General features: G+C 36.0%; 1 protein-coding gene across 2 annotated transcripts in view; it reads left to right on the top strand.

The window, feature by feature from the left end:
• The window catches only part of ABCE1 (ATP binding cassette subfamily E member 1), a 28022-nt gene that overhangs the window by 2764 nt on the left and 12578 nt on the right, over window positions 1–12680 (top strand). Inside the window, exons 2-5 of one of the 2 annotated variants that reach the window (XM_069105458.1) lie at window positions 3205–3380; window positions 4480–4565; window positions 8557–8654; window positions 12411–12528. In XM_069105458.1, the coding sequence (XP_068961559.1) occupies window positions 3278–3380; window positions 4480–4565; window positions 8557–8654; window positions 12411–12528 (405 nt within the window). In that variant the 5' untranslated portion in view covers window positions 3205–3277. The remainder of the gene's footprint in view (window positions 1–3204; window positions 3381–4479; window positions 4566–8556; window positions 8655–12410; window positions 12529–12680) is intronic. The other variant, XM_069105459.1, reaches the window with a different exon arrangement.

Genomic DNA, 12680 nt, shown 5'->3' on the forward strand with positions numbered 1-12680 from the left:
AATAATACCAACCTTCCCTACTTACTGAAGTGTTGAGAATTAACAAATGAGGTGCAGTGAAAAGACTGGTGGATTTGGCTCAGATCTCACCTGTCACTATCTGTACAAATTGGGACCAAGTCACTTAATATTGCTCTTCAGTGTAAGCATCTTATGCCATAAATGAGGGTGTTGTACTAGATGTCCTTTGAAGTCCCTTCTAGCTCTAAATCTATGATCATAAATTTTATGATAGAACTTACGTAAAAGCATTTTGTAAAAGCAAAGCCAATATAAATGTCAGTAGTTATTATTTAAGAAGCTTTTTTAAACAAAGAAGAATTTTCATTTTTTTCTGTCCTTGTTAGTATCAGCTAGTTCATATTTGCATCCAACTTCCACTTGTCTGCATTTTCATGTCAGCTAGGGGAGTGATATGAGGGTTTTTGTACTTTCCCCTCTTCTCTGATTGCTTTATCAAATATAGGTTAGCTCCATTTCCTTTCTGCTCCTTGGAGTCAGTTGCCCAAATCACACCTTCCTGTTTCACATAAAAATCCCTTTATAATTTGACTCTAGCCTGTTTTTTTAGGTTAATTACAGTTTACTCCCCATCATTTCCACTTCAGTTCTAACCAAACTGGCACTTGCTTTGCCCCTGATGCAGCTGTACCCCATGCCCGGAATGCCTTCCTTTTTCTCCTGTTTCTTAGAACCCCTAGTTTACTTCAAACCTCAACTCACATGCTACCTACTTCAAGAAGTTTTTATTCATTCTTGCATTTTCTAGAGCCCCTCTTCAAATTACAGGAGCATTTATTTTGTGTATATCCTGTAATTTGGAATCTGTGAATATGTTGAATCTGCCAAGTAAAATGTTAGCTCCTTGAAGGCAGGGACTGTCTAATTTTTGTATTTATGTCCCAGCCATTTAGAACAGGTTGTGAACACATCAGGTACTTTAGTAATGCTTGTCTATTGATGGACAGTTAAGTAAGCATACATCACAAAAGGCCAACAACAATGAGTTGATAATGTTCACACAACTAAATTTGTCATATCTGTGGAAATAAAAGATTTTTTAAAATTGTTAGCCCAAATACTGCCACATTTTATTATTTTAGTATATAAATCATTTTCTAGTCACCTGTACTGCTGCTTTCACAATCTCCAAATTCTATTTCTGAGTTGTTACATATCGTGAAATTTTTATTTTGAAACATTTTGTCAAGAATGAAAAATAGGAATATTGTTCACATCAAGTAGTTTCTTAATATGTCCATTTCTTTCATGGAAAGCGAATCTATTAGCACAAATTTCTGATTTATACTGCTTATTGTAGGTTTATTTGCAATTCAATTTGTAGGGAAGACTTAGGAATCAAGTGTCATCAGTTTTATAGATTACTTAAGCTTGGTAAAGAATTCCATTCAGGTAGAATGCACTTAGAAATACTCTTGTTGTAAATTTAATTTCTATTATTATTCTCTGAATACCTTCTAGTCCTTAATCTGTTATGTCATAGAAGATAAAAATTCACTGAAGAGAAAATTTATTTCCTCAGTCTCTGGTATTTATAAGGCTTAAACAAATAGTTCAATGCAACATAGTTACCAACAACTTAGGGAAGTTAAAGTCTTCACAGTGATCAGACTTTAGTTTTCATTTATCACCTCCTGTATACAAAGGCACAAATTAGAACAGTCCCAGCCCTCAAGTTTAGGTTCTGAAACAGTCACCAAGCATTTCTTAAGCTTTTATTATGTGCCAGCCATGGTACTGTGTGCTGGGGGGTACAAAGTGTGCAAAATCATGGTTCCTGCCATCAGGGTAATCTCATTTTAATGGGGAAGACAACATGAAAATAACTGTGGACATAGGGACAAAGAGTAAATGGAAGGTGAACTTAGAGAGGAAGCACCAACAATGGAGACAGCAGGCAAAGGTTTCCTGCAGCCAGTAAGATTTGAGCTGAGTCTTGAAGCCCAAGGCAGAGCATTCCAGAAATGGGGAACAGCTATCCGGGAGGCACAAAATTATGGAATGGACTGATGTGTGAGGAATAGCAAGTAAGCTAGTGTGACTTTGGCATAGAGGGGAGAAAAAGCATATGACTGGAAAGGTAGTCAAAAAAGGGCTGGTTGTAAAGGGCCAAACAGAATTTTATATTTGATCTTAGAGATCCACAGAAAGCCAATGGTTTTAGTTGGGAGGGGTATGCATAACATGGTCGGGCATTCACTTTAGGAAAATCACTTTGACAACTGAGCTACACCACTTAACATAGATTTATTTGCAGTGTAATTTGTAGGCAAGATTTCTAGCAATTAAGTGTCATCGGTTTTATAGATTTATATTAATCTTGGTAAAGAATTTACCAAAATGAATTAAACTGACAAGTGACTTGAGGCAGGGAGGCCAACCAGAAGGCTTGTTGTAATAATCAAGGTCTCATGGAACCAAATGTGACTATAAGTGGAGAAAATGGGACATATAAGAGAGATGTTGTGAAGGTAAAAATGACCGAACTTGATAACAGATTGGATAAAAGTATAGATGAGTTGAGGATAACACCAAGGTTGGAGCCTTGATATTTTTCTTCCTCTTCTACAAATCTTTAAACATTTTGTTCACTGTTTTTATAACTGTAAGTCTTTCAGTATAGCAAAGTATTTTAACTTAATTAAAGGTTAGGTTGATGATACCAGCATAAAATTATTATTAGTGTTATTATTATGAGTTTCTCCCAATTCTTCCACAGATAAATCCTTTTAGAAATGATCAAAAGAAAGCCTGCTTTTACTTCACCCTGTGCTATGACAGATAAAAAAGTATGTGATAAATACAATGAAGCTCTGTTTAACACTACTGTTTTGATTCCATAACTAACAGAATTTAAGCATATCTTCAAATATTATATTTTAGAATTGTGAACAAGAATGTTACCTATTTTATTTTTCAGAAATTGAATACTCATTCAAACATAATGCAAGTGTTTCATATGTCCATTGTAGGTAATGATGTTATCAAAAATTCATTTGAGTTATTTATTCCCCTTTGTTAATTTTGTATTTCACACAGTATTTTTCTTTGTTGGAGATATGATCTACTCATACGGTTTGATATGACAAGATTTTATACGAAAATATGAATACTTAATGTTAACATTTTTGACAGTTTTTCATAAATCATTTTTAATGTTTTTTTTTCCTTTTTTTGATCCAGAAGACCCTGGTTCCTGCTTCTCTTGCTTACAAAGTCATCTTTCTTGCTATATTGTAAGCCTGCATTGACTAATATGGCAGACAAATTAACAAGAATTGCTATTGTCAATCATGACAAATGTAAGCCAAAGAAATGCCGACAGGAGTGCAAAAAGAGTTGTCCAGTAGTACGAATGGGTAAGTTATTATGTAGATTATTTCAGTATAAAAGAAAGAATTTAAGCAAAATAATTTGGCTTAATAATTTTGGACAAATTTTTGAGTACAGACCTGACATTTTTCTAATAGTTTTATTCCCACATAAAGGAATGCCCATGTCAGTTTTTCTTATACTTTTCTGAGAGAAAATTGTTTTGCATTAAAATGGATAAGTAAACTTGAGGATTCCAATTAATAAGGAAGAAAACCCTTTTCAGATCTAATGAAAAATCTACATTGTAGAATTGGACAAGCAAAATCAATCAAGTTTATTGTCCAATAAACACTTTCAAGGGAACATTCAAATCCTATCATTTGTATTATTCTTGCAGTGTTGAGAAATCCCATCTTGTCCTCTAGGTCTAGACTTCTAAGTGTTGTTTTGCTTGACAGATTAGGTTAGATTAGATTAGTAGGCAGGGAGAGATAGGATAGATAGGTTAAATATCCTACTTAATAGGTTATTAGGAAGATCCTTTCTAGTTTTATTATTTCCTAGTTAGATTTATAATATACTGTGTACAAAGATGAAAAAATTAAAATAGTTCCTGGCTATCAAAAGCTTATAGTTTAAGATGACTACTGAAGTCTCTTTCAACTCTCAGATTCTGTAACATCTGCATAAATAACTCTAATATGAATTGGAATGTAATAAGGGCATAGGAGAAAACAGAGGGATAAAAAGGAAAAATTAGAGAGAAGGTTGAAGAAGGCATCACTTTTAACTGGGGTAGAACTAGGAGATTTGATGAAGAATGTGATGATTAAAGTGGATCTTATATTAACAAAAGGATTTCAATAGGAAGAGTTAAAGAAGGAATCTGAACAGAAGCAGAAAAGGATCAGATAAAATAGGGAAAACAACTAAAGGTCTCTAGTCTGGCTAGTACAAAGTTCTCAATGTGGAATGTTATGCAGGAAAAAAAAGACTAGGATATGCATTGAAAGCCTGATTAAGAATTTCTTATCAGCCTGTTCTGCCCAAAGTTATAAAGTTAATATATAAATTAGTATATTGTCTCAAGTATAATCACAGTTACACTAATTAAAATATTTTGTACATTTCTTCTTTTACCAGGGAAATTATGCATAGAGGTCACACCACAGAGCAAAATAGCATGGATTTCTGAAACACTTTGCATTGGTTGTGGTATTTGTATTAAGGTAAATTATTTTTCCTTTGTTATTGCAGTAGCAACTTTAGGCTCAAAAATAAGTAAAAGCTTGTGGATAACATTGCTTTTTAAGAGGCACAATAAAAAGGATTATATAAAAATTTAGTGATACGATTTTCTTCCATTTCATGGTAATCACATAATAATAGATAATAATCATGTATTAAAAGTGTTCATTATATATATATATGGGGAAAACTTGCTGATTTAAATGTTATCCTTATATATGTGTGTACATATTCATGCATACATATCTGTTATAAACTTTTATTGGTTTGTATATACAGTTTTAATTTTATTAATCTTGCAGGAGGAGGACAGTATGGAGAAAAGGAATCTCTCCTTTGGTATTCCTCTAGAACTTTTGGAGAAATAGCATAAGACAAGATGTCTGCATCTAGACTATGTTAAGAGAGAAAGTCCAAAGGAGTCCATTTCTTTTACCTTCTTTCCTCACCTTTTATTTTTCCCTCAAATAGGGTTTAGGCAGAATGGAGACCAAAGAAAGGAAATATTCTCATAGGATATAATGGAGAGGAAAATGTACCTATAAGTCTTAACCTTGAACGTGAAAGGAATGAGCTCATTCTTAAAAAGGTGGCAAAGTGGATTAAAGAGCAGAATCCAAAAATGTGTTTTCTGTAAATTGAAGCATAGCTTTTGTTATGAGATGGGGCAGTGTGGGATATAGTAGGTAAGAGAACTGACACCCTCATCATAACCTGAGCGGTAGTCCCACCTTTGATCAAGACTGCCTGACCCTGTGGAAGGCATTTTAATTTCTCAGAGCCCCAAGCAATTCTCTAAGACTGTAAGTTCCAGTGCTGATTGATTTGCCTTGGAAGAAAAAGCTCCCAACCCTGATGAAATGATAAGTCCTTGCTAAACATTTGTTGTCCTATAATATAAAAGCTAGAAATAGAACTTGTCTAAATCAGTAATTATCAAATGATTGACCATTCTCAAAGTTTTTAAGTTTTTGAATTTGATATATTGCATTTTTTTCATATTACAAAGCATTAAAACACATGTTCATTTTTAGGTAGCAGGCAATGAAGTAGACTCCAAATAAGTATCTGCTACAACTATATTTTTCTCTATAATCAGATTCATAGGATATTTACAGTTAGATAAAACAGCCTAAAAATCACTGCCCAATTCCAATAATGCAGTTTGAAAAGATGATTTGTCAGTGGATCTTTATGCTTTGTTGTGTAAGGAATGACTTGAATAAGAATTGCAGAATTTCAGAGTTGAAAAGAACTTTATCTCTTTAGTAAGTCTACATCCAAAAAGGAATCCCTACTATAATGTACCCCAGAAGTTATCATCTTGCTTCTTAAGAAACACCAATCAGAGGAGAATGAACTATGTCATAATCTGATCTGTTCCACTCTTTTTGGTTATCTCTAATTGTTGAGAAGTTTTTCCTGATACCAAACATAATTAATTCCCTATAACTTATGCCTCTTGCTCCTAGCTCTCTGTCTTCAAATCACTCTTTCTCTTGACAGCCCTTCAGATATTTGGGGGGGAGAAAAGCTGTCATGCCCTGGATTTTCTTCACGCTAGACCTCTCCAGTTCTTTCATCTAATCCTTAGATAGCAGAGACTCAAGACCACCTCATCATTCTCCTTGCCCTCTCTGGACACTCTAGCTTATCAACTGTGGTGCCCAAAATTCAATGAAGTACTGAATGAAGCAGGTGTGCCCTGAGTAGGACATAGTAGAGTGAAACTAGTAACTTCTTATTCCTGGAAACAATTGTTAGTATAGACCAATATTGTTTTAAGTATATTTGACTGCTATGTCACATTGTTGACTCATTAAGCAGCTACTACACTAAATCTTTCAGTTTTTTTTTTTTTTTTCAGAGAAACTACTGTCTAACCATCCCTTTCCCCATCTTATATTAGGAGTAAGATTTTACATTTATACTATTAAATTTTATCGTAAATTCAGCTCAGTGCTAGCCTGTCATCTTTTTGGATCCTAATTCTCATCTAATGTCATTGGCTGTTCATTTTAACTTTGTGTCATCTTCAGTTTTCATACAAATTTATGCCTTCATCCAAATCATTGAATTGAATAAAATTACATCAAAACATTGATTTAAAATATGCAGCATTTACAGAGATATCACACACCTCTGGAGCACTCCACTGGAGAACTTGTTCCAACTGAGGTCACTCTCAGTCGTGACTACTCCTGGAGGCTTGCCATTTAACCAGTTCTAAATATATCTAGTTATATTAGCTTCTCATCTGTCTTTCTCTTTTTTTTTAAATTTGTTTATTTATTGTTAGTTTTCAGTATTCACTTCTATAAAATTTTGAGTTCCCCCACCTTCCCTACCCCCTCCCCAAGACAGCATGCAATCTGATACATGTACATATTAAATCTGTTTCGGCATTAGTCATGTTGTGAAAGAAAAAGAGAATGGAAAAACTACATATTTTCCTTTTTTCTGCAAAAATAGCATAAAATGCTTTGTCTAATGCTATTCTATAATCTAGTCAAACTGTATTTACAGAATTTTTCCGCAACCCTATCAAAAAGGAAATAAAGTTAGTCTGATATATTCTATTCTTTTTTTTTTTTGGAGGGCAGTTGGTGTTAAGTGACTTGCCCAAAGTCACACAACTAGTGTGTCAGATGTCTGAGACCAGATTTGAACTCAGGTCCTCCAGACTCCAGGGCCAGTGCTCTATTCACTGTGCCACCTAGCCGCCCCTATTCTATTCTTTCTAAAGTCATGTTGGTTCTTAATGTGCTCACTGCTGCATTTTCTAAATGTTTAGTAACTCTCTCTTTAATAAAACATTCTAGAATTTTGGCAGGGACAAAAGTCAAGCTCACTAGCTTATAATTTAGAAACTCTTTTCTCTCCTATTTGAAAATTGGAACAATATTTATCCTTCTCCAGTCATGTGGTGCCTCTTCTATTCTCATGTAATTGTCATTGATCACTGTCTGGTCCAATCTAATGTTCAAGGAGTCTATTACTTGAGTAAGACTTTGTACATCCTGTTCTAACCTGTTTAATCTCCTTCCCATGCTTTCTAGAAAGCCCTCTAGAATGGCTTTCTTTTCTTTTCTAGAATGGCATTCTTTTCTCTAAAACTACCTTTTCCATCTCCATGATCTTTCAATAACACTGAAAATGACTCAGCATTCACATCACCTGATTACCTCAGTACCAGAAAATGTAATTATTCTGGCTTAGATGATGAGTGAAAGGAACAACCAGATGCTCTCTTATTGGTTCCTTAATTTTTCAGTGTAACTTTAAAAAAAATTACTGCCCTTTGCTTTCCTCTCCAATTTCAGTTTACTCTGAGCTTTAAGACTGCTGAAACTATTCTTTCAGTACCATATTTGGTCCAGATACAGTGCTGTACATTTTTCCCCAAATCTGACATCCAGCAATTATGGATACAAAGATAAATATATACAGAAAGTATTTCTTAAGCACTTAATATGTGCTGGGTGCAATACTAAGCTGGGAATACAAAAAAATAATAGGTAAATATTCTAACCTCATGGGCCTTACATGCTAATGAAGGCAGCACATAAAGTCGAGCTAGAAAAAGGATGAGGAGAGACACATAGGTAAGGCAGCTGGTGAAAAGGAGTCCAGGCATGGGTGAAACATGGAGTCCTTCCAAAAATGATAGACCCAAGGAATGAAATGCCAGATGGTAAAGTCAACCTGTCAGCAAGCATTTTTTAAGTAGTTTCTCCAAAGTGGCTGGTGAGGGTCCAGGCTTTAGTGAGGTGAAGCATGGCTAGAGGTCCTTCCTAAAATGATGGTCCCTTGAGGGAGTCACCAGTCAGAGGAACACCTGGGGATAGATGTTTCTTTAAGGTGGTAAGCAAGGATAAGTCCAATAATTCTGTTCCTTGAAATAAAGTTGCTAAATTGTACTTGGCTTGTTGATAATGTATTTAAAAATGAATCTTTTGCTTCAAATTGCAGAAATGCCCTTTTGGTGCTTTGTCAATTGTCAATTTACCTAGCAACCTTGAAAAGGAAACAACGCATCGATATTGTGCCAATGCCTTCAAACTTCACAGGTACATTTTCAAGCTACCTTTCTTTTTTATTTTGATGTACCATAAATATTTTAAAGTAAAATGCATTTGATTAAATTTGTGTGCCTTTCAGATACTCAGGGTAGGAGGAAATGCAAGAAAAGTTTGTACAGTATTGGAACTTTATGAAAATTCATTTCATTGAGTATATAGTAAGCTTTCCAAAATATGCCATATTTATTTAAATGTAGCCAGCTTTTTTTTTTCCTGAAATCTGACTTGCATGAATGTGTAGCCTGTTCTGTAATCACTGTTATTTTAGTGTATTTATCTTTCAAAGAGATCTCTGACAAGGAATTTGACAATTAAATTTAAGAGCAGCTAGAGACTTAGTTACAGAGTGTAAACACTACATAAAATGAACTGAATAACAGGAAAATGTATACAGTTTTTAGTGAGTTTTTTTCTGATTGGCATTTACATTTTTAATAAAGTAGTATAGATTTGCTAATGAAAAGCTATTTATCAGCCTGCCAGTTCTAAGCACCCACTGCTGGAGGGGGAAGGAGGTGGAATGTCTCATTAATGTGGCACTTCCTCCTTGTAAGTAAATTGGCAGGCCAGGAAAAATGGGGGGACTTGGACCTGCTATATCAAATTTTTATGTATCAAAATATTTTGCTTTTTTCTTGTTGTAATTAATTGTTAAGGTAAAATATATTGCTCCAGAGTGATCTATGAAAATTGAATGAACAAAAATAGGAATTGTGCTGGTCATGAATGCATTTCTTTTTTTAATTTTCATGTTTTATTAACTTCTGATTTACATCATTCATTTCTGCCAGATTTTGAGTTACAAATTTTCTCCCTGTTTTTCCTCATCCACCGCCCCAAAATAGCAGTCTGCGGGATATCCCCTACTCCAATCTGCTCTCTCCCATATTTTCTCCCATACCCTTTTGACTTTTCCAGTGGATTTCCGTGCCCCAGTGCCTGTATATCTTATTCCCCAATTACATGTAAAATAGTATTAATAATAGTGTGTGTGTGTGTGTATATATATATATATATATATATATATTTGAGTATTTGATTTTAAAACTTTGAATTCCAGATTCATTCCCTTCCTCCCTTGTCACCCACCTTTACTGCAAAGATAAGCAGTTCAGTATAGGTTGTACATGTGTGGCTAATGCAAAACACTACCATAGTAGATATACTGTAAAAGACTAACTATATTTCCCTCCCTCCTATCCCACCTCCCACTTGTTCTATTCTCTGCTTTGATCCCATCCCTTTTCAAAAGTGGGTGCTTCCAACTTCCTTCCACCCCAGCCTGCCCTCCCTTCCATCATCCCCCTTCTAATCCCCTTCCCCCCTACTCTCCTGGAGGGTGAGATACCCTATTTAGTGTGTATTTCATTCCCTCCTCAAGTCAAATTCAGTGGGAATAAGGTTGACCCATTCCATTCTCCCTTGCCTCTTCTGTATGAGATAGTTTACCCCATTCTGTCTCTCCCCATCTCCTCTCATTATACTACTCTCTCACCTCTTAATTTCACCTTGTAAGTATCATCCCTTCCTGTTAAATTGGTCCTGTGCCCTCTGTCTATGTATACCTATAAACATATATTCACATAATGTATTCATATGCCCATATACCCTCACATATATATTTCTATTCCCTTCAACTATTTTCATACTGAGAAAAGTTTCATCAGTTACAATTATTGTTTTTCCATGTAGGAATGTTAATAGTTCAACTTTGATAAGTTCCTTATGATTTCTTTTCCCTGTTTACCTTCTCATGCTTCTCTTGCTTCTTGTATCTGAATGTCAAATTTTCTATTCAACTCTGGTTTTTTTTTTTTCAGCAAGAATGCTTGAAAGTCCTCTATTCCACTGAATCACCATATTTTCCCCTGAAACATGATACTCAGTTTTGCTGGGTAGGTGACTCTTGGTTTTAATCCTAGCTCCTTTGACCTCCTGAATATCATATTCCAGGGCCTTTGATCCCTCAGTGTAGAAGCTGCCAGATCCTGGGTTATCCTGATTGTATTTCCACAGTATTCAAATTGTTTCTAACTGGCTGCTTGTAATATTCTCTCCTTAATCTTGGAATTCCAGAACCTGGCCATAATATCCCTAGGAGTTTTCTTTTTGGGATCTTTTTCAGGATGTGATCAGTGGATTCTTTCAACCTCTATTTTGCCCTCTGGTTCTAAAACATCAGGGCAGTTTTCTTTAAGAACTTCCTGGAGGATGATTTCTAGGTTCTTACTTTGATCATGGCTTTCAGGTAGTCCAATAATTTTTAAATTATCTCTCCTGGATCTATTTTCCAGATCAGTGGTTTTTCCCATGAGATATTTTACATTGCCTTTGATTCTTTCATTTGTTTGGATCTGTTTAATAGCATCTTGATTTCTCATAAAGTCATTAGCTTCCATTTGCTCCAATCTAATTCTGAAGCAATGATTCTCCTCAGTGAGCTTTTGAGATTCTTTTTCCATCTGGCAAATTCAGCTTTTTAAGCATTCTTCTCCTCATTGCCTTTTTCAGCCTCTTTTGCCATTTGAGTTAGTCTATTTTTTAAGGTATTATTTTCCTCAGTCAGACTGTTGACTCTCATTTCATAATTTTCTTGCTTCGTTCTCATTTCTCTTCCCAATTTTTCCTCCACTTCTCTTATCTGCTTCTTAAGGTCCTCTGTGTCCTGTAACCAGCTCGTATTTTCCTTTGAAGCTTTTGATGCAGGAGTACTGACTTCACTGTCTTACTCCTGTTCCGTGCTTTGCTCCTTTTTGTCCCCAAAATAGGAGTCTAATGTTAGAATCTTCTGTGGGCATTGTTTCCTTTGCCTGGTCATGTCGCCCCTCAGTCACTTGACCCCTGGGCTTTTTGCCACAGTAGGACTTTGCCACCAGACAGGGGAGCTTATGTCCCAAACTCTGGGGTTTTCTCAGCTGGTGGAGGTATTAGATGGGTGCCCTCTCTGAGGTCTCCACATGCTCTGGCAAGCTGGACACACACCCCAGGACCACCACCCTGGACTGAAATCCAGATCCAAGAAGGTTAAAGCAAGAGCGATTACCCCTCAGACTGATGCTTGGTTCCCCTACACTCTGCAGGCCAGGAGCTGAAGCTGCCATGTGGCACTGGCTGGCTGTGCAGGCTTCTCAGCAGCTTCTCGCCCCAGCGGCAAAAGCCAGGCACTCCCACTTACTGGGTCCCAAAGTCCAGACTGCACTGACCTCTCACTTTGTCCTTTGTATCTATGTGTTGATAAATCTGGAAATGGCCACAGCTGCTGCTGATCTGGAGTCCCTCCAGCTGGCTGCTGGTCAGTCCCACCCTGGGGCTAAAGCCTCTGGTGGGCCTGGGCTCAGCTCCCAGAGCTGGCCAATTCCTGCTGGGCTGTCCTCAGCGGGAGGTTAGCTTCTCTGTGTCATTTTGTGGGTTCTGCAGCTCCAAAGTTTGTTTAGAGTCCCCTTTTTACATGGATTGGGGAAGGTGAACGCCGGAGCCACGGGAAGGTCCTGCTTCTATTCTGCCATCTTGACTATGCCCCCTTCCATAAATGCATTTCTAACAATTAACAGTTAAAGTTAATCTTGGCTGTATTTTCTAATTGCCAATAATAGCTGGCATTTATGATTAGTTTACCTTTTCGCTTGTTACTGGACGTGTGTGTGGTATAAATGCCTTAAAAGTAGGTGACCCAGAAACATCTTACAGCTTTCTCATGAACAATTCTGTGTTTTTCAGTATTAGCTTTTTTATTTACATACACAGGTTGCCTATCCCTCGTCCCGGTGAAGTTTTGGGATTAGTTGGAACTAATGGTATTGGAAAATCAACTGCCTTGAAAATTTTAGCAGGAAAGCAAAAACCAAACCTTGGAAAATATGATGTAGGTATTGATTCTTTATGAACAATAACACTTTTTAAGGTAATTTTTTTAGCCTTTTGACATAATGTCAGTAGTATTCAAGAAAATGAATGAAACTTCTTTCAAGTTTTACATATTTAATGTTTTTCTAACCATCTTGGTTTATAAACTAT

Source organism: Petaurus breviceps, unplaced genomic scaffold (assembly GCF_028583685.1).
Source record: "Petaurus breviceps papuanus isolate PSGF00001 unplaced genomic scaffold, PetGlider_PUasm1.0 76, whole genome shotgun sequence".
Taxonomy (NCBI): Eukaryota; Metazoa; Chordata; class Mammalia; order Diprotodontia; family Petauridae; genus Petaurus; species Petaurus breviceps.